The 23,590-nt window shown below is 34.4% G+C and overlaps 1 protein-coding gene across 3 annotated transcripts in view; it reads right to left on the bottom strand.

The window, feature by feature from the left end:
* The window catches only part of LOC138332278 (cartilage matrix protein-like), a 52,132-nt gene extending 34,369 nt beyond the window's left edge, over window positions 1–17,763 (bottom strand). For 2 of the 3 annotated variants that reach the window (XM_069280303.1, XM_069280301.1), the window contains exons 1-2: window positions 17,642–17,763; window positions 17,315–17,478 (exon numbers count right to left, since the gene is read on the bottom strand). In XM_069280303.1, the coding sequence (XP_069136404.1) occupies window positions 17,315–17,350 (36 nt within the window). In that variant the 5' untranslated portion in view covers window positions 17,351–17,478; window positions 17,642–17,763. Of the gene's footprint in view, window positions 1–17,314 lie in introns of all 3 variants that reach the window. The other variant, XM_069280302.1, reaches the window with a different exon arrangement.
* Window positions 17,764–23,590: the final 5,827 nt, after the last annotated feature.

A 23,590-nucleotide genomic window follows, 5' to 3' on the forward strand; every position in this document is an offset into this window, starting at 1 on the left:
CAAGTATGAGAGAATTTATTGATGTGAAATTGATGTGGATCAGAGTTAATATTTTTTGGCCTGAAAAAGTAAGGCCAAATTCTGGTCCTATCATATCTACTTCTTTGTATAAATTGTATCAAACTAGTTTTCTTTTATCAAAGTAAATAACAAAACCATATAATAATTGTAGAATCACTACTGAATATACAACTTTGTAATTAAACTAGACTGGCAGCAATAAACAGTTAATGTACGTTGCTGTCATGCTATTCAGGAAAACAAAGGTTTAAAGCTATAGTTTTATGAAGTGAGCACCTTGGTTCCTTGGTTACTTTGGTTACCAGCGTATTAGAGTAAGGCTGTAAATAGTCTGTACAGGGGCGTGAAAACACGTGACAGCATTGACAGCATTACCATTTACAACCTTGTGACACCAGAGGTCGCTCAAGATCCTTTTGTTATAAATTTTTAATGTCATAAGTGTCTGGAGTCCTAATTTTTAATGTCATAAGCGATTCATTGTTAGATTATTCATACTTGCATTCCTTTTTATTTATCGCTGTAAAATATGCAGACCATATAAAGGTTGGAATGAAGCAGGTAACCTGTAGTATCATGTTCTCTAGACATAAAGTACAAGTACACAGTCTACTGTTTTCATAATAAATTAGATTTACTATCGTGTTGCTCATTATCAGATGCCTTTATCTAGTAAACTTATTTAATCTAAGACATTGTGACACAGAAAAAATCGCTTGTGGTTTACTTGTTCATATTCGTCAAACTTAGTGTTATCACTAAAATTAAAAAAGTAAAACTTTTTTTTATTTTCAAGAATTTTGGTAAAATAATAAATTTGAGAACATACCCGATACATGGTTTAATCAAACCTGTTGAATAATAAATTTTATATATCAATGAGTTGCAACTACGGAAGGGAGAAAGGAAAGAGATACACGTACCAACAGAAGATAGGAGATCAGCTAGGAAGCAAACTAAGAGGGCCCCATGTTGTATTGAACACTAACTTCGATATGTTCTAATGGTTATATATAACTGTTTAGTACATGCATGGCTTTAGCTTCTTCGGTGTATCGAAAAAGAATCATTAAGGTAAATCCAGTCAACACATTGAAGGATTTGACCAGGCATATCTTTACATCCCTCTTTGAAGAGATCAGAAAAGCTAGAGTAATGATTAATTAATACAGTGTTCATTGCCACTCAGGGCAAATAATTATAGCGAAAAACACATTCTTCATTGTGATCACGTACATATGTTTTAATTGTCTTAATTTTGATTCTAACATGAGAAGGAAGCATTGATATTCTAAAGTTTAAGAATATTTTAGATCCTGGCACTTACATAAAGCAACAACAATATCATTTTAATGTTGATACACCAATTCATGCTGAAAAGCAATGTTCATTCTACTGGTACGTTCCTTTCTCTCATTTACATTTATAATTTCATTAAAATTAAACATAAGCGCGGAAAATGTAACAAATGAAAACATGTCACATTCATCATTGTTAATGTATACATGCACTGCATAGTTGGACAGTGCCCACCGATGCATTTTCTATTTATGGTACAAATGTTTATGCTCAAAATACTGCACACGTGGTATTATTTAGAGACCCAGTTAAACATCATATGTTCCAGGATTTTAATTCAACATCATGTAGACTCGAAAAAGTCATCTCCGTATATTAATTCAAAACATTTATGATAAATTCATATGTTTTAGGCGTTTTGTACTATTTATTTATGAATGAAAAGGCTATGCAAATTGATGGAAAATGAATTTCAGTAGAATGTAGAATTTCATTATTTATCAGTTTCATTATTATGTCGTATTTAGAATTTCTTTTCATGAAGGGCTTTGTTTCAATTTTCTTTTTAACTTTTGGTTTTAACTTTTGCTGCGGCGTTTTGAGATGTGATCCAGTGCTAGAAAATGTTTTCAGGTAACTTTTAAGATAATGAATATTTACAAAATCTTCCGGTGTCGAACATTAAAATAGATAACTTGAAGTTTGATGTAGCTATGCTCACCACAATCATAAACAACTTAAGCAAAAACAAATATTCAACTATGTCAAATGCGACGTCATTCTCTCGATAATGTGTTCATATTATGCTAGATACATTTTACTTAGATATACTTCTTCGTAAACAGATAGCGATCTGAAAGCACATTACCTTGAATTGGGATATTTACGCATCGCAATGCTATTATTTGTTTACACATGTGGAAAAATACATCACCTTGATGACATCATCCTGATCTCAATTAGACGCTTTGGTGCATTTCGCATGTTTATTTTTGTAGATGTTTAAAAACATGTAGACAAATTATGCAGAAATTCAAAAAACATATTTGCAATGTGCTAGAAGATTTGTTTAAAACACATAAGTTTCATTCGGGTACACAGACAGGTATTTATAATGTAATGATTCATAATGCATGTGGGCGTTACATATAGGATGTACAATTCATAATACGGATGCTAAAACTCAAACCCATCCACTATACAATTTGTTATTTTTTCGTTTTCTCTAAGTATGGTTCCATCATTTTATTAGTTAATTAGTTAAGACGCAACAAATAGAGACGCAATTTTACTGTGAAGTGTAATCCTAAAAAATATCTTTTAGTGCCAAAATGAAATTGCGTTACCTTAACTGAGGTAGTATATATACAACAGTGGTGTGCATTCTTACTGCCTGCTTACGTTTATATTTATAACATCCAGGATCATTACGTTGATAGTAACAATATAAATTACATGAAACATCAACGCTTCTTACTTGATTACTGTAATTTTATCTATTTGATTTCCCAACCACAATAATTAAAGAGCTGGTTAAATACAGTGTATAAACTCCTAGCTGTTATCAAATCACTTTTTCCATACATTTCGGACTTTTGAACTTTAGGGCTACTATAACCATAATATGGACAAAACGATATCATACGTTTTAATTCATGAGTCCAGTGAAGAGGGACCATTTAGATCCTTGCCCCGATTTCTCAAAACGAACTTCAGTCAAAAACTGACTTGAGTCATACATTTTCATAAGTTAAATAAGGAAATTTTTGACATCAGTCTGCACTTTTGTTTCGAGAAATCGGGGCTTGTACTGGAAATTTCCTATTTTCTATTTAATACATTGAATTATTGTTGTACTACTTTACTTTCAATCGAATGATTGCTTTTATAATGTTTAGAGCAGTCTGCCAAACATCAATGCCATGGAAGATAGAGTTGTGTAATTGTTTTCATTTAACCTCCAGTGACCTGTATGTGATGTAAGTGCCAAACAACTTGTTTCACACCAGCTATTGTGGCTAGTCCTGTAAACGTCCCGTAAGTAGGGCAATAGATTTAAATGACCAGTACTAGTAGGTGACCAATTACGGGGCATTCAATTGATTCTCTTTAAATAGCTATCGTAAATATAAATCATCTGACTCTATCAACGTAAGCTGTGAAAGATGTCGGATATCTCTGTTTCTCTTACTCAAAATAGAATAATAGGCTTTAAAATCTCGTAATAAGGTTCACTAAGGGTGTTGACTTTAAGAGTGAATGAATGGAAATGGCGGGAAGTTGTAATTGGGTTAACACGTGACATGTGTGGCACAATAGACACGCGGCAATATGATATCTATATACAATATTGACGTAAATTCATGGAATGGCCCTAGATGTTAGTGGGGCGGAAAACAAAATAACATCAAACATGGAATGTGATGGAATAGTTTCGTTTTATGAATTCACATTTTAAAAATTCCATTGCATATAAATCATTCTGTAACAGGCCAAATTCCGACAAAAATATACATAATTCAAATCTAGAATAAGATGTTTCTTGCTTCATTGAGAAAAAATGATGCAAAGCCAACAAACGCTATGTATTAACTCAGTTAGTCATTTAGACTAGAACATTTCTGATAGACATATCATTGTATGATATAATGTTTTGGGAACATAGTAATATATCTCTATACAAAGATAAATGTAAAGAATAGAATTATATATAAGGATACTTCTATAAGCGCACCGAATCATTAAACCCAGAAGATCCGAAGTAATGAGCGTTATATTCAACTTCTTCGGCGTCACCCTCGTAAAAAATGTGTTAACTCCATGACATAATACATTATCATGTTACATATCACTTTCCTTGTGTTCCGTTTTCAAAATCATCACGATACTATAGCAGATTATATATGTATAAGAACAACCTCATGCATTTATGCATAAAAGCAAAACGAAAACTGAAAATAAGTTAATACCATGCACATGTTAACGATAGGTCTTAGCATCTACATACACATATCACTTCTAAGCTGTCAGAACAGTCAGGGAAGTAAGCACGGTTTCCGTCAGTGTGCTAAAAACATCATGAAAACGTAATTCTTATTTGGGTCAACAGATAATCCATTACATATTAGAAAGTAGTAATGTTTCTAGATTTGTTTCTGGCCTTGAAATTACTTGTTAGGTATGTGTTGTTTGTAAGCTAGTATTTGTTCCCTGCCCAGGACACACTAGATTTAATTGGAGACATAGAATGCTTACCTTGGCAGCATTTTACAATTAACAGATTGATGTTTGCTATTATGTAAAGACTGTAAAATCATATAGAACAGTTATAAATATTCATCCTCTATCCATTTTTTGTGTTGATGAAGTCTACAGTGTAACATAGAGAACTAATTCAGTTTATACTACTCAATTCTATCATATCTTACCCATAGTTGTAAGGATATATATAACCTCAGGTAAAAATCAATTAATTGTATTAACCTATGTATCACTCATATGATCATCAATACAAACAAAGAAAGCATTCATAACTAAGGTAAATAATAAAGGTATAGAAAAGACAATCAATTATGTCATTGTATAGAAGTAAACTCATTTAATTACATGACTGTATCATTTTACCTGTGGATTAGTTTTCCACACGCATGATGTAGGACATTGAGTGGAATCACTTGGAATGTTTTCTTGACAAATGACACAGATTGCCACAACAATGTATGCTAGCTAATTCCAAACCAAAATTTTCTTGCAAGATATAACTTTCCGTGTACTAAATGTTACTTATTGGTCCTAATGTTATTTGTATATTCTCCTGCTGATGTATGACGGACTCTTCAGTGTCCACGAGAAAATATTGTTCTGTTTGGATTGAATGATAAGTAAGAAGTTTGAGCATAAGACAAAATTAACAAATCTGTTTCTTACATTAAGTATGTCTCTTACAAAATGTAATTTTGTGACGCACTATGAAAACATGTTGTTCTCTAAGCTTGCTTCAGCTTTTATCGTCGGGGAAATTCGAAGTTCCTAGAAAATCTATATCTATAACCCGACACTGGATGTATTTCCATATAAGTTTATATTAATGACAAAGAAGGTAAGTGTTAGTGGTCCCATGTCTTCTTGACCGTTTTAACATCCAAACATTGGGTGAAAGGTTAACATATATTCATATATTTTCAATTGTTTTCAAATATTTTAGAATAAAATGAGAGGTTTTGCATTACAAAGTCCATATATCAATCAATTTGGTAGGTTAATCACCTTAACTGTCAAGACACAACTAAAACTCGCTGTTTACAAATGATAATTAATTAACATTCCTCATTATAACATAAATTATGGATTAACTGAGATTTCTCACGAAGGTTAGAATTTAATGTTAATGACATGATAATAATGTAATTTCAATTATGAAAATTTGAATTTTTAATAATGTTCGCATTTCATAGCTACATGTATGTCACGTTCAAAATTCTTTAACGAAACCTTGTGAACTCTATCTTGATATCTATATGCTTATGGTGGAATGAACCATTTTAATATGGTCTTCATTAATTATGTCAGAAAATAGCAAAGGAAGACACATCATATGCATGGCTAATTTAACCCGTCATATGTATAGTTACGCGAGAGCTATAGCTTCTTTGAGTAGTTGACATTATGGTACTTAGATTAGGCTTTCCTGCGCGTATCCCTACTTTCTGACATCATCCTAAATGAATAGCTTTTAATGATTGTACGTAAAAAAGCATCAAACTTAATGTCAACTACTAACTCACTTAAAGTCTGTGGTTTAAAGCGTAAGAGCACAATTCATTTTCCATCGTGCTACATACAATGTATAAAATATATTTTCCGGGAAATAGGTCAAACGCAAAAACAATGTTGAATTCATTGGTTGATTGGCGGAGCAATATTTTATCCACTACATAGATACATGTAGTCTTCATTGACAAGCCCAGATCGTTATAAATCGTCCCCGGGTCAAGCATTGCCTTTCTCTAAATCTGCATGATTTAGACACCTGTCTTCCCTTTAAATCCTGGTTATTACCCGGATTTAGACAGCTCGTTTATATAACCTAAAAATCACTATAACTCTCTCTGAATGAAAACTGTTTCTATAGATGAATAGGTTAGCAGTTGCGATATAAGTCGAAAAATAAGCTGATCGCCGCGCTATAGTGACCGTCGTCCTTTAATGGTCATTCCGGACAATCAGAATCACCTTCTGGTTTAATTTTGGTTTGGCCTCCCCCGGGGCGGTGGTGTGAATGTCGCCCCTTACCTGTCTGCCTTATTATGTCTACACTAACAGAAGTCACAGCTGGTGTAGACCTCCGGGACCTGGGGGATTACTTATAACGTCCGTTTATTTAGACTATCATAGTGAACATATATAGGTTTAAGTTGTCGTAAGGATTTTAGACTAAACACATAACTACAGAGATATGTTTTGCCGATTGTTTTTAAAGATTTCGGCTCTTAAACATAAAAATTGTTTTTAATATGTTCGTTTATATAAGCCACTAAAACCACACTAACATGTAACCACAATCTAATTTCCGTGTCCCTGTAACGAAGATAACTCCATGTGCGCCTAGGCGTGACGTTTATGTGTTGTGTACTCAAACATTAGTGACGTTTTAAGTAGTCCGAGACATAATATGTTTACAGGTTAATTTATTTACGACGATTACAGTTTTACGGTGATTTAACGAGGCGATTGTGACCGTGTCCGAGATGACACTGACCAATGATGACATTGACCAGTCCGATGGCTGTAGGGGATAACAGGTGCGATATCACCTGGTGGTGGTCACTAATTAATGCTGGATCGCTTACTGATCGATCGAGGGCATCAACAACTAATTATCACCTGTCTGATCTCTATGGTAACTTATCTGGATATAACCATGTCAATACAAACCAATTATCTATATTTCCATAGGATATCCCGCAACTCCTTATTTGAGATCAAGGCACCCAAATGTTCCTCTATTATGTTGTCATTGAAGATTGTGATATTTCAAATCAAAGACATCCATATGTTACAACAACTGACAAAGTTTGGAAAAAAATGAACCAAAAAGGTTTTTTTTCTGTTTTTTATATGACTGTGTAAAATGAAATATTCGTGAGTAATTTCTTTCGTGGTTGAGGCCTTCGTGGATCGACGTTTTCATGGGTAGCCGATGGAGCAATAGTGGCAATACTATATAAACAAAATTATCTGCTTCTATATTCGTTTCTTAATAACAATCCCGAAAACAAGGATGATTTCTACACAACTAATATTCTATGTTATACAGTAGATGTATATAGAATTACTAAATTATTTATTAGTAGGAAGGCTAGATAGGAGGGCAAGGCTAAATGTAACTCAACAAAGATGGTATCTCTTAATGCCTACTACGACTATGTCGTTGGGAGGTTTCATTTTTTATACACAGTCGTTAACTGTTCTTCAGTTATTTGATTCCTGTCTAGATCTTCCAGATTTTAAACTTCGTGAACCTGATACATGTAAACTGTACTAGCATTGTAACATTTATTGAAGCATTCATCAAAATTTCTTAGCCCCTATATTACAGCTGAAGTAAAACAAAAGTATGACAATTTACCGATGGCTTTACGGCAGCTGGTGTATGAGCCTGGCCCCCAGCCAACACTTAGGTGTTTAATATAAAAAGCAGAGGATCACATACTCAAGTGGGTTATATTTTATATCTCTACAACATATGCAGCCTTCAAGTCTAGGTATATCTGATGTACATATGTATTTCAATAATTCAACGTGGGTGAAATTATCTTTATTGGGTTATACATTGTAAATTACTCTAACATAACAAGTAGGTTTTTATCAGCTGTAGTTTATGATGAAACTATGTGTTTAATGTGGTTTCAGAGAAGTTTCCAGGAATTTACCGTAGATTTTTTTTCTTTCCACGACAAGTTAGCTTTACCTTCACAAAGACCTGATACACTCATACAACATACTTGTTCTTGATAAACATAAAAAATCAAGGTCAACATTCAAACGGAGACGATGTCTTATCATAGCTGGGCATTCAAGGCCATCGACTCTACCTCTGAAGTTTCACACTCATCACAGCAAAACTTCTTTTTTTTTAAATATAATTAGATCTATTGATCGGTAATCCGAAAACCGCGGCTATCGAAGAACAGTTTGCGTGCTTATCCGACAACACCAATGTTCTAAAAAAATTTAGGTCACACCCAGGTTACGTCATAGCCTCAAAACGAAAGTAAGATAAGTGATAACTAGGTCAAGGTATCTAGATAATTATGGTTTATAAAATGGTCGGTTCTTAATCATGAAAAAATAAAATATGTCCTAATAAGTTCGTGATATGCGCTATGTATTTTTGAATATCTAAAAGTAATGTTAGCGTTGAAACCCGCGCTTGCGTCCCACCATGATAGCATGCTGACATAACCCGTCCAATACTATAACCTCAATATTGTCATATGATGCAATATCAGCATCCGCAATTACAATACGGAAATTATTTGAGATATCAAAAAAACCGTGAAACTTTTACAAATTCCCAAACAATGAAAACTTTTAGGCTTCCACAAGATAAATATGACGATAACATTGCACTGTCAGTAAAACGTTAACGCTCAAGGACGGTACGTAGGAACGGTTTCCATGTACTTCACACACGAAAAGAGCATTTGTTTAGTGAGTGTCACGTATCCATGGACAATCAAACCTTACATTTGGTCATGGTCAGGCATGTTGGGAGAGGGGAATAAAAATAGCATTTAATGAAAATGTGTATAAAGTGACCTTTCTGTACTAAAGACATTAATGTCACAAAAGTCATTCATTTTTATGCGCCACTTGTCCAGATATTATAAGGAAAATCGGATCAGGCGCTGAGTTTTTATCACGTAAATCTAGCATATAGAATTAACAGGCGCGTCTTTGTTAGAAACCTATATCATAGTAATGATAGATAGTTGTCTATACAGAAAACTGTGCGGACTTTGTGTACGGGCTCGGTTTGTCGAGGTAGTAACAGAACTGCGAAAGATTGGGGATGACACAAGCAATTTATTATCATTGTAAGATTAATTAATCAAGTCTTAAACGAGATTGTATCGATATTCTTGGATTGTAATCTTCACTTAAGTACAATATGACTTACCGTGTACTAACACGAAAATCTGACTGTTTTCAAGCGTGTGAAATATATATGATATAAATTCAGAGTAGAAAAGTTTAATTGTTATTGTGTGGTGCGATTTTGTCATTATAGACTGTATACCTTATATGAAGATGTGACGTATATGACTGATTTGGTGTTCCATAAAAAACCTGTATACAGGTGTGACATCGCATCTTAACACATGTACGGAACATAGTAGGTAAGGTGTATATGTGAATGACTGTTGTTTTCTATACGAAGAAAAACTCATTCAGAATGACATTCAATGGATTTGTGATCGCGATACAAATTGTATTTCATTGAAATCGTTGAACGAATCTGTTATGATAAACATATCGACTGAAGGTGACAGTCTGCCATGCAATACCTACCACGGTTTCCTATTCGCTGTATACAATTGTGTATGTACTTTCCCAATTAAAGAAATATATTAGGCAAATGAGCAGGTTTAGATTTGTTATCTAGAAATAGATCTGAGTGCAGTGGTTGGTGACGGGCTCACATAAACACCTGGGAGCGTGGTGACAAGTTTATTTTCAATAAAACTAGTAACTCAGTTTAAGCTGCTGAATCTGTCTACGACTGAGAAAGTCATACAGCTGGCTAAATATGATTCTTTCCACGATTATGAAAGTCACACAACTGACTAAATATGAATCTTTCTACGATTATGAAAGTCACACAACTGACTAAATATGAATCTTTCCACGATTGTGAAAGTCATACAGTTGACTAAATATGACTTTTTCCACGATTGTGAAAGTCATACAGTTGACTAAATATGACTTTTTCCACGATTGTGAAAGTCATACAACTTACTAAATATAAATTCTTCGTTGACTTAAAGTTGTATATTTTGTAATTTTCACCATCACAAACTGTCGTAAAACATACAATGTTTGAATATGGATGGTAGTATATGATGGTTCAGATCCATAAAAGCACCAATTTATTATTGACATAGCGGTAAATGTCGCATGAAATATCACACGTTTTGAAAGAACCGCCACAGTCAACGCCATGTTTCAAACTTTCGGGTAATATCGGAAAACCGAGTTGTCACGTGGTCAATATCGGCAATACCCGTACAGATCGGAATAGATCGGACCAGTTCGGATACTTCCGAGCTGTTTTAAACGTGTACACGTTAAAAATCAATATTTTAATTTAATTGTTTAATAACTGTGCTAATACGAACTTTACAAAAATCGGTAAATATCGAAAGTTTAAAACTTAGAGAGGCAGAGAAAAATATGTAGAACACTTTAAATACTTTTTCTATGCCAAAAAGTCAACAAGTCGCAGACCATACAACTTTAATTAACCTGTGATGTGAATAGCAACTTATGACATTGGCTCCCAGAGATAGGTAAAATTGCAAAGAAACGACCTAACAGGGGAATACCAATAGCCTATGCCCAATAGGCAAGAATGGAGTCCCTGTCCTCATGTCGAGACCCTGTTCCCAACACTTAGGGGGCCAATCGACGATTACGCCGTTTGGATTGTGTCCCAATAAAGTATCTCAAATGTAAGAATCCTTCATGATGAAGTACCAGTCGTCTGCAGACATTGTCAATATTGACTTAGCTATTGAATTCAATGTAAAAAACTGTTTACACGCCAATACTAAGATAGATAGCAGTACAGACTGTTATAACGCAGAGAACAACATAGATAAGGCGACCTATATATAGGGTCAGTCTCTTTACAGCTGTACTGGGCCCGTCTCTATCTAATTATATAACTCAATCTAAAAGATAAATTACATTGCGTAACTGAGCTAAAAATAATGTAACTGTACCCATATTTGACGAAATTAAATGAAAACTTCCGCTTGATAAGGAAGTCCTTGAGGCAGTAAACATTTCATTCTTTATACTACCCTCTTATATTTCTATACGTTATCGAGGCACGATATATCCTAAACTTCATATATACTTGAACTGTTGGTATTTTTATGATCAGATCGATGACGCCACAGCAGCCTACACTATCAATATGACTGTCATTTAGCACTGGTGCACCAAACGTAGATCGGTGGTCTATCTCAGAGTACTCTGGCTTTCATTAATCATTACAACATGATTGGTCTTTCATTAATTGGCCAATATCGGTCCATAGGACGCCAGATTAATATACAAATCACAACACAGTATAGAATCCGGTAAAGTAGATAAAATAGGGTTGATTCGTCTTATCGACCTCAGATGATAACAGTGACACTTTACTATGTAAGTGCATCAGTGCTTCTTAATTGAAGAAATGATAATAATTGTTTTGAAGTAGAAACAGTTACTTGTATAAAGACAATTTAAGCAATGATAAAGCACCATTAAATTTTTTTTTTCAGAATTTTTTCAGCTTCATGTAATTTTATGTAAAAGATTAATTATATAATTTAGTTTAAAACACACACATAAAAAGAATACAGATCTTATAAACTCAAAACGGCCATAAACATTATATATAATGATGCAGATATACCTCAATTGAATGTCAAAACTTTTTGAAGTTTCAAAGGATGCTTAAAGAATATAGATCTATAAAGTTTATCGAAAGGTCACAGGCATGTTACCAACGCTAAAATTAGCATCTCAATCAGAGTTCTACTGACACACATTTAGTAGATAATTTAAACAGATCGGCTATCTCTGTTGGTCTATACATTCATGCACGCTACTGATAGATTATACCATCTGACGATCTCTGCTCAATCCGTATGTCATTTTACCATCTGACGATCTCTGCTCAATCCGTATGTCATTTTATCATCTGACGATCTCTGCTCAATCCGTATGACATTTTACCATCTGACGATCTCTGCTCAATCCGTATGACATTTTACCGTCTGACGATCTCTGCTCAATCCGTATGGCATTTTATCAATTTCAGAATAGAAGATACGTCTCCAATTTCATTATCAATTCAAAGTAATTAATTTCAGAACATGAACTATACAATGAGCCAATCACTGCCGTCGATTTAGTTGTCTAGACCATATGGGACCTCAGCCGCTTGGTAAAAATTGTCAGATGAACAAAACGTTGTTTTTCATAATTGTCTAAGTATTTGAAGCAAAGGTTTCGAATCCGAAAAAACCCAGATTATAAGCCAAATTCAACATAAACAATGCTCGCTCGAATTTCCACCGACCTTTATACCATATTTAGACATTTTGCCAGAAATATGAATAATTTCTACATACAATCATATCTGTATAAGGGGCCTATAGACTAGAGCAAATCAACGCCGGACATTCATTGTCATGGTACACATTGATTCATAAATATGTTATTTGCCATAAAATCTGTTTTATCTTATCTAGTAGCTGTGTCCATATTGACACATCATAAGGGTATTGTTTGATGTAAATGATCTCGCTATCTACGTGGACGATTAAAGACGACTAATGTTGATTTAAACGAGTTATAAATAGGACAATTACGTTATAGATGCGCGATCATATATTGGTATTGCAAAAACGTTCCACGAGAAAAGCCATCGCCCTACGGTTAGTATCTGACAATTACTAAAGAATACTAGAGAAAGTACACTTTAGGTTGATATTGTTTGGAAAAAACTGAATGCAGCTGGTCATGCAACATGTGACTTTTGACTTATTTTTTTAGTGTTTCCAGTACGATAATAAACAATTTACAAAATGGCATTAAATGCGTACAAGTGAACATCAATTTTATATAATAATTATTCAAACTCAATAGTACATGTCTTGGTTTGTTCATGAAAGCATTGTACTGGCAAAATTCGCAATACTACTCCAATACCGAATACAATAGTTAGAGCAACTCATCTACATGTTGTCTGGAGTAAAATCTACAAATCTATGGTGTCACGTGTATGCCCGGGGATGGGGCAGTGTTATCATTAATTACAGTATATCTCCGTCGTTACAAAAATAGCCGAGGGTAATGAGTTACGTCACTGACGTCACACCCTGCCACCTGACCCAATGAGTCTTCAGTACAGTACAGTATAGTCACATACAACAATGGTTTCCATTCGTGATCTATCGGATGCTTTCGACGGCACCCTTTCGACAAGTATCGATTAAAATCAGAGTTCAAGGTTATCAGAGGTCACACGCTCATTTGTCTTCTGAAATGGCCTGAAAAGGTGTCAAATTAACTTGCATAATTGAGGAAAGTCTCTGTAATAGAAGATTTTACGATAATCCCTGTGTACCATGTAAGAAATAGAGGTTCCTCAACAAATGACTGTTGTTCATCATGTTTATCAAACTCGAGTTAGTTGATTTTAAATTTTTTTAAAGACACGAGTTTTAGCGAGTGTCTCTTGAAATTTTGAAAATTTACTAACGAGAGTTAAGGTTAACATGATAAAGAACAGTCACATAACTTTCACTCTATACCGTGGTGATCATTTTCTCGTCTTCATTCAGGGAAACTTACCACCATACAATGTGTAGTGATAACTTCCCGCCATAAAATATAGTGCATAAATAGAGAGCCAATATCTATTTTTTAATACTTTGAATAAGTAACTACCTGTTAAACAGTAAATACTATGATATTTAAAAGAAAATGCGCTGTGAAAAGTAGCCCGAAGTTGAGAGCCAATCGGAATCAAGATATCTTGGAGTTGACCAATCAGAGGCGCCGTAGGTGTTTATACACTGGAGTGTGTAAACATAAACGATAACCAACTGCTATGGAATTTATCACATTGGTTTTTCATTGTGAAACATTCATAGTTATGGGATAAAAGGAATTGACTAATTTCCACGTCCCAATTCCCTTTGTCCGAGGGAAGGCCAAGAAGTATCAGGCTCCTGTATGGAAGATCGGTTTGGGATTAGTTTGGTTTGGGTAATTAGATTATAGTCGTATAATAGTCAGGGTTATTTAATTAATATGTCATACGCCGTGTGAGAAAAAAGGGTCGACATTTCACGCCTCTCGCGTCCCCTATGTAAGAAATAGGAGGGAAAACACATTTGTGTGCATGTAAGGCATGGAATAGGGAATAGGACGTATCTAATCCCTGTGCGAATGAGAGACAGTGAATAATGAATAAAAAAGAAAAGAACTATGTAACCCTTTGTAAGTGATAATTAGCAATTCTCGTATCCCTAAATTTTGTTTGCAAACTTTTGTGAGAATCCACTACGCAGATTCACACAGTTTACAAACAAATTTTCTTTCATACCCGAATGAAGTTAAAAAGAGTGACATCAATGCTTAAATATCTCTCATATTGCCTATGTTACAGGAAGTATAACATCTCGTGGTGAGAAACGGAACCAAGCTGGTATTTAGATAGCACGAAAACTACATGGTCAATTCAAATAGGAAACCAAGCTTGATTTTTCCGATAAAGATAAATATTGTAGAGTACACAGGTCCGGACGAGAACAACTAGAACGTTCCAAGGAAATATTTCTGCTCCAGAAAATCGCTAAGTGTTAGTTTCGTGTACACATATATATTTACTTTTTCACTTAGATATTTAAATTTCTCACGGTGGTACTAAAACCTCAGTAAATATAATATTCAATGCATAAGAATTCATTTCAACTCGTGTGTGTTTTACGTTCGTTTCCTTAACGTATCTTACGTCACGTTACGTCATTTATTTCGGAATTTTAAAGTTATAGGTTTGGTTATGTAAGCACTTTAAACGGAAACATTATTTCCGATATATACTTACTTGGCGAGATTATATGTTATTCCATATTCTATTTTAGGGATAAATCCATTGTACACGTAAATATACTCTAAATGTGATGTGTATCATGTGTGTCGAATATTTTAGAAGACAGTCCACATACTCATTGTTATCACCTGGTAATAACGACTATGTAGGGTCTGATTATTTTGTAGTACTATCCCAGTGAACAATACTATCCAAGACGCAATGCCCCGACGAACGGCGAAATCAATCGCCTTCCACAAAATATTAAGCAGTGATAGAAATCCAAAATACATTTTCCCCCGTTCAACAAAACCCAAAAACTCCAAAAACCCAAGGTGGTTCATGATAGATGTATTCGTTAATAGTTTGTTTCCTGAATGAATACGAAATGTACTTACACAATGAACATTATAAACTCACTTCAATCTTAAACATAACCTATATTATACAAATTCGGAATACCTGTTTTTAATGCATACATTTCAATATTCGACCTCTCTTCACAGCCCATATAACAATAACCGTATCTATCTTTCTAACCATTTCACAGTCCATATTGCATTAACCGTATATTTCTTTCTAACCATTTTCACAGCTCATATTACAGCAACCGTATCAATCTTTCTAACCATTTCACAACCCATATTACAATAACTGTATCTTTCTTTCTAACCATTTTCACAGCCCATATTACAATAACTGTATCTTTCTTTCTAACCATTTTCACAGCCCATATTACAATAACCGTCTCTCTTTTTAACCATGTTCACAGTCCAAATAGACTGGCCACCAGAACCTAAGTTGTTGATAAGACTTTCTCAGAAGTTCTTTACTAGATTATCTCCCCCTAGTTTGAAACTTAGAATCAGGCATGTAGTAGTGACAAAAATGATCCAGCCAAATTTTAGTGGTTTGTTTTAATATTCTAGAGACTGGTGGCCAGCCTACAATCCAAATTACAATAACTGTATTTGCCTGGCTATCTACACAAATCATTTTATGTTTAATATAACCGCCCATCTATCCGCGCATATATGACAATAACCATACCTTTCTAACTACTTTCACATAGTACATACACAATAACCTATCTAAATCCTCTTAGTATGCTTCACCATTTAATTTGGTACAAACAGGAAACAATTATACTAAAAACACTATTCACCAGATCACATATAGCATTGACACCGTTTCTTCCTGGTTTACTCCTCTGTCATTCAATAGCCAGATAATCTAATATTATCTGCATCACAATGCTAAAGTTTCCATACCAGTATATGTCTCATCATATATAGCACATCGTTGCGCAACTACCGTGAATACATCTCGTGACATCAATTCAATTTGTCAAAATTTGCATTAAATATTTCAAATTAAGATGATAAATTACTTGATTTTATCTCTGCCTTTTCCTGTAGCAATCTGTTTTAAAGCATACATCTATGTCTAAACGTTTGTTTTATCTTAACACCGACCAGGTGTTAACATGGCTCAGTGTGACTCTAGACGACTCGCCCCGACAGCTAGTGTAATCGTATAAAACAAATCATAACGAGATAAAATATCCATAAGTAGTCCACACATGCGTGTTAAATACGTGTACTCCACATAAATTAAACCTTGGCTCGTGCGATTTTACAGGTAACACATATATTGTACATCTATAAATATAGACTATATTAATTACTTTAAATCCTTTTGAGGACTAAGAGCGTTTGTTTACTTATTTTATTTATCTATTGAATAGCAGGCTAATGCACATAGATCATGTACATTGTATGTGCAGTTAAATATATGATATTCTATATGCATTGTGCCTTTCTTAACATGTCATAAAATTAAAATTTAAAAACCATATTTTTAAATTTGATTGTACTGTATCGATAAACGGCGATCGCTTTAATTTCTTTGTGTAGACAAAGTATCCGCAAAAGTAATTACTATTCAAATTGAAATCACGGTGTATATAAGAAGGGTAATCTACATGTGGGTGGGTTGTATAGCGAGGAATATCAAATAACTTCTAAGAGGATAGAAAAAAAAAATGAAAAAATATGCATGCTGTTACTTTTTTTATATTTTCTTTAAAAAAAAAAGAAAAAAAAGTGCACTTACCAGGCATAGGAGACATATATAAGTGACTGGCGACATTTTCCCTGGAGATCGTCAGTAAATTAAGATAATCTTAATGAAGTCTCCAGGCGTTGGTTCTCTTTATGAGTCCTGGCTCTGATTGGTAGCACAATAGCGAAAATCCCTCTCGATCGGCACTATGTCATCTCAAAAAAAAAAAAAAAAAAAATCACCTTTTTACTTCCAAATCAATAGATAATATGATATCTATATATTTTTTCAGTGATATATAAAATATACGTAGATCCCACTTATATATATGTGTTGTGGTTCCAAGTCCTAACAGAGTAAGAATGTAAATGGGCCTACTGTATAAACATAGTGTCCATTTCAGTACTGTTTGCCTGTGTCTGTCATATCGGTGTTCATACCAACCCTGTCACTCATACACTGACTGTCAAACCCACTCTACCTACTGTTTGTATGTAACACGGCGGCGCTGTCACACCGCTTCAACTAACCTCCACATAATCATTGCTTCTCTTACACTCGGACATTTCTATCAGATATGACGGAACTGCGAACTTTAGTATGCGGTTTGATGTCCGCCAGGTCATGTTGACCAGTAGTTTCTGTTTGCAATTCATTTACAGAGTATGTATTATTATACTGTTCATTTGATATATTTACAGTCTATATTAAATTTTCAATATACCTTTTCTGTATATTGTATATTAACAGTCTATGTTAAATTTTCACTATATACCTTTTCTGTATGTTGTATATTGACAGAGTATATTTTACTGTTCGTGTTTACTTTGTTCGCGAATTAAATCAATATTTGTTCTGTTTCAAAGGTTTGAAATAAAATGGATTATTTATGGTTTAATGAAATAGAACTTTGGACACAATCACGTGAACATGATTGATGCAGCTTGAACTGGTTGTGTGTTGTATCGTAATATATACACATTCTTAAAGCAGAGATCACGTTCATTCAATATCATCGAGTCACAAGATTGAACAATATGTTAGTGAAATGTATTAATTAAAAAGCAGACGGCCTTTGTACAGAGGCGGTCGCTATAGACAGGTTTTACTGTAACTGGTAGGTCGGAGGTTGCACAGGGTTAATTATGTTGATATTGGTGATTTTGGATCCTGGAAAAGTAGTCTTTTGTAAAAGCAGACGGTCTTTGTACAGAGGTGGTCGCTATAGACAGGTTTTACTGTAATTGGTAGGTTGGACACCTTAACCATTAAGCCACTACACATCAAATCTAACATTGATAATTTTACGTGATCTCATTTTTTTATTTTGTGTGTTAGGTGCCCTTGTGTATTGATGTGTTATATAGGTGAGGAGAGTGTCTGACTTGTGTGTATAACATGTATATTATGTATTATACTCACGTAGGTTTAGAGATAGTATCTCAATACAAAAATATACAAGTCGTTTAAGATAAATTACCTACCCCAGTTAAAGTAAGAAACTGATGAAATCAATCGTCTGAAACCATTTTATTGTGTTTGTGACCATACATGTTTGTTAAAAGATTCATTGAAGTATAGAGATGTAGTTTTATTAACATCACAAAAATCAAATCTTATCAGGCACATCTCTATAAATTAATCGTACACATACTGTAATGTTCTGTTCAGTTCTTTATTACTTTGAATCATTTGGTTCATCAGAGGTATAAATATATGAAAACATTCTCTCCCACTACTTCAGTAAGTTGATATTATATTTTGTGTCCTTTCCAGGTCAAATTCCTCTAAATATTCGCCTGGTGACTGGTTAAAATGATGAACTCGAGCGTATGTCGCTTGGAGATACAGCCAAAACAATTCCGGACCCGCCTACGTTTTATATATTAGTCCGAGACAAACGCATCATGTCCCTCATAAATTACGTTTTAGAGCATTGTGCGACATTCCAAGGGCGACAACTCACGTCTGGGAGTAATGATAAAAGCTTAAAATCACATTTTCAATGTTAGTAATTTACCACAAGTAGGCTTTGGTGTATCTTTATTTATAGTAAAACGTGTTTCCAGTGCTGAGGATTGGTTCGCTTTGATGTATCTGGTAAAGGAATTTAAGCTTTGAGCTTATTTCAAATCCGAAACGTTCAATATTGTGTATGTACATACCTATATATCGAAAGATGAATAAAAAACTGTTTACACTTTACGTAAAATACATTTTACTATTGATTCATTTTAATGTGAAGAGTGCGAGCACCTGCAAAATTGCACAGATATCAAAAATGATGATATGGTTGAGTTTCTTGAAAATTTATATGCATTACGAAAGCATAGAAAACATACTATACTATACTAGGTTTTTACGTTGAAGGAAATGCTAAGCTCAGGAAGAAAACTACAGATTTAAGTACCGGAATACCAGCTTATCGTGGGCTTCGAACCTTGACTAGCGGAGGGTTGATGTTAAACGTTGACGCTCATTTTGTTGCATAAACAATACAGTTTTATGGGAAAATATAATGATTAGTAATGTGAATAGTGCAATGAAAATATGGCAACGATTTTCGATGGGATTAATTCAAATACAGCTGTGTACTTTTAGATTAAGGATAATTGATTCAAATACCCTGCCGTCTGAAAGTTGAGAGTAACGTATGTTGACAATTTATATTTCATTAGTAACCCTATTGAACAAAGCTCTGTTCATAGGTTTGGGTTTCCGTTTACTGAGATTTAACTATATAAGTAAACAGCCATCGTTCAGTCCCTTTCAACAACATCAGAATATGCGATATCCAATGTCATGATATTAGCTCAACACTCCGTCGAAAGAAGAATCCGTGTCATTTGACGAAATTGTTAAGTTTGACTTCAAAACATGGTTTATTCTACAACAAAAGAAAAGAATACAATAATTTCGAGATGTTGGACATTGTTTAACTTGTCCAGTCTTCTGGTGACTATTAGGTCTTGGTGGGATTAAATATCTCACAGGGTTCATTGCGGTCCCCACATTCATTGAAATCAGAAGACCGCAGTGACCTCTGGTAGAGATTTGGTGACACCGGATAAACTCAGAGAGAGATTGATATAAGGTGTCTATTTCCGGAGCAAGGCAAAGAGAAGAGCAATCACGTTTATCTCCTTATCGTCATATTGTACTATAAGGAAACAACACTAAAAGTTGTTTTAAGGTGAAATGTTCTGGCACATGCTCAATTAGAATATAGATAGAGAATATCTTGTAACTTAATAGAGTCGTGTGACGAAGGACCAGAATTTCTGTCTTATTTAACGTAAAACGGAAATTGCTCAAATTTCAATGCATTCTTAGAACCAACTTTTGTTCAGCAATATCGGTCTTGGAGGCGCTTGGTTGTCCCTGGATGGCACTAAAGTTAACCATATATGGATCGTATATCTATTGGCTTCCAAACGAGTGTCTATCAGACTGTGTTGTTAGTCTTTTATAACTTAAATAGCTGTATTGTAGCCATGTTCAGTACACAATCGATGGGGATCGCGTTTCAACAGGATATTATAGAACCACAATTTGTATATACACCAATGATTTCACGTTTCTTAGCTAATGGTGGGTCGTATATTGTCTATTCGTTGCATACTGTTTAAAAATCCATTGACTTTGTCAGAAATAAATATATTCGTTAGATTGACACAAAACTATGTTGATGAAGAAGCACAAAGACGTATGGCGCAAAATGGACGGTATGCCAAATCACAAACATAACCATTTGCAATTCTTTTAAAGCATTACTAATATTTGTGTAGATATATATGTGAGTGATTCTGGCAAAATATTTTCAGTTTTCATTATATAACTTCGTATGATATCCATCTGCAAGTTTCAATGATGCCTTCTAGAAAACGTTTTGGCATTGAACATTAACTCACAAACAATTTCAATACTACTCTGAAATATCTCTGACGTAGACCAAAATTTTGATACATAACTACAAGTGTAAACTTTCTTGAACACCCCATCCTGAAATCAGAAATAAACATTAGAATATTTACGAGGATACCAATAGTCGATAATTTCCCATTGGCTCGCTGTCCTGCCTAACACGCAGCAATCGTGCTAATGATGACACCATTGGTAAGGGAGATTTCAATAGTGTAGACAGCAGTGATGAACAACGTTATGGAGTATCCAGAGGGCTGCACACCTTACAGGCTACCGCACAGATTACAGATGTTTGGCCACGAACATTATAATAGTTCTTTTTCTTGTATCGAATACGTGTTATGCTATACATAAATGTGATTAACTTAATAGTAATCAATGCTATATAGTAGCATTTTTACCCATTTTGGAAGCAATTGATTATGTTTTCACATAGAAAATGCGGAAGTACAAAGTCCAGAACAATTTTAACAAGTCATAATGTTTATTTTCCCTTGATAACAATAATGGTCACTGCCAAATTTACAGAAATTAACGTCATGTTTTCACGTCAATTTCCGCTGTCCACTCTTGTCAAAACACGACCTAGTATGTCAGCGTTGTGGTGTGTAGAGGTTATTGTAATGTAGGTTAACAATCCGAATCATGTAAGTGTTTGTCCAACATCACTCTGGCGCTTGGAGAATGTGAATCCGACGTTACCACTAAGGCTATTTCAACATTTTAGCGGCAGAGCATCGTCACATTGAAGGAGCGTAACAGGGAAGAAATGTGTAATAGACTGTCTGTCGGGCCTTTTATAAATCAATTTGACCTTCTAGTGTTGAAAAATGATAAGCGAACGTTTTGTATTTGTGTTGTTCTTTAGTTATTGAATATAAATCAAATTATCCCTTTATTAGGTTTAATATTTTATTCTACATAAACACGGATTGAGCATTCCTATCCAACTCTGTAAATCCAATTTGTTTTTATTTTTCATTTTTTTTACAAAAACAACGGTCATTTTGGGTTTAAGAGGGAATTTCCTGCTGAAATGGGGAAATATGGTCAATATACACTGTACTTAAAAGCTGTCAATGTACGTCAAGCTCTGAGAGAATGTGAAAATTTTCAGAATCTAATTTTTTCATGAAAACACACATACATGTATGCTCCGTTTAAAGTTTTGACATAATGAACAGACAGACTAAAAAGTTGGAGGTCTAAAAGAACACTGGTCGAATGATAACTTTGGTTTCCCAGTGAAATGTAAAAGACGTGGGCTCTACCATACAATGGTGTATACCCGTTTGTACAAAGGAGATGCGAATATATGTTTGTTTTCGGAATTACCCGCGTCTGTCGGAAAGGCTCGAATAAGTTACACTACTTTTTAACGTTGATCAACAGTAGAGCTTACATATGGAACAACCTTTAATCAAATATGATACATTTCAAAGTGACCTTAAAATATTATCTGATAACCTTTGACCTAATGGACAAACCAATCCCTTGACACGTCGCGGATGCTCTAGCATCTAAACCTTTTGATGACTCGATTACCACACGGCAGGTATCTCGAGGGATTAGTTTTGTGGACAGACGGATTACTCGTGAACTTTAACCTCGGCAAAACATGTTGACCTCGACCTTACCATGATATGCCTGTTTCATCAATATCGTTATCACATCGTCAGTATACAAAGACTATTATAATTCAAACAATCGGCTCTGAAATCTCGAGTGCGCTCTCGGCGCGTCTATATTTCGTAGATGCCGATGATACATTTTACAAACAAAACACACATATACAAAATTAGAGAGCAAATACTGTCCCGAAATCATTGACATTGGATGAGTGTCAATATAGTGAGCACGTGCTGCATTCATTGGCGTCAAAATACTGATACACATCTGTGTAGCACTACTTGACAGCAAAATGGTGCACAAGCACCACATCCTTTGGCGTCAAAACAATGAATATGTATCACAATTTTTGTATCAAAACAATGGATATGTTGTACAATTTTGGCGTCAAAACAACAGGCATGTGCCACTAATTGTCGTCAAACAGAGGCCATGTATCACAACATATCTACCAAGATTTGCGATCCAGTATCCCGAAAAGGAGAGTACCGTAATGAAACCATTGGCAAGCGAAGATGGTATCACAATGGCGTCAAAACCTTCATATTACAATCGGTTTCACAGATGACAAAGCAATGAACATGTATCACAATCTGTGACAATAATGGGAAAATGTATGAATTACATGTGATTAGTAATCATTCTAAAACCTGTGAAGATAAATATTCATGACATTTTGCACAGCATTGACAGTGAAATTATCATTTTGATTGTTACGTCATTAGTTTGTGCGCGATAATGACGTGATTTTATGCTAACAAAAATACGACGTAA

This window comes from Argopecten irradians, chromosome 9 (assembly GCF_041381155.1).
Source record: "Argopecten irradians isolate NY chromosome 9, Ai_NY, whole genome shotgun sequence".
Taxonomy (NCBI): Eukaryota; Metazoa; Mollusca; class Bivalvia; order Pectinida; family Pectinidae; genus Argopecten; species Argopecten irradians.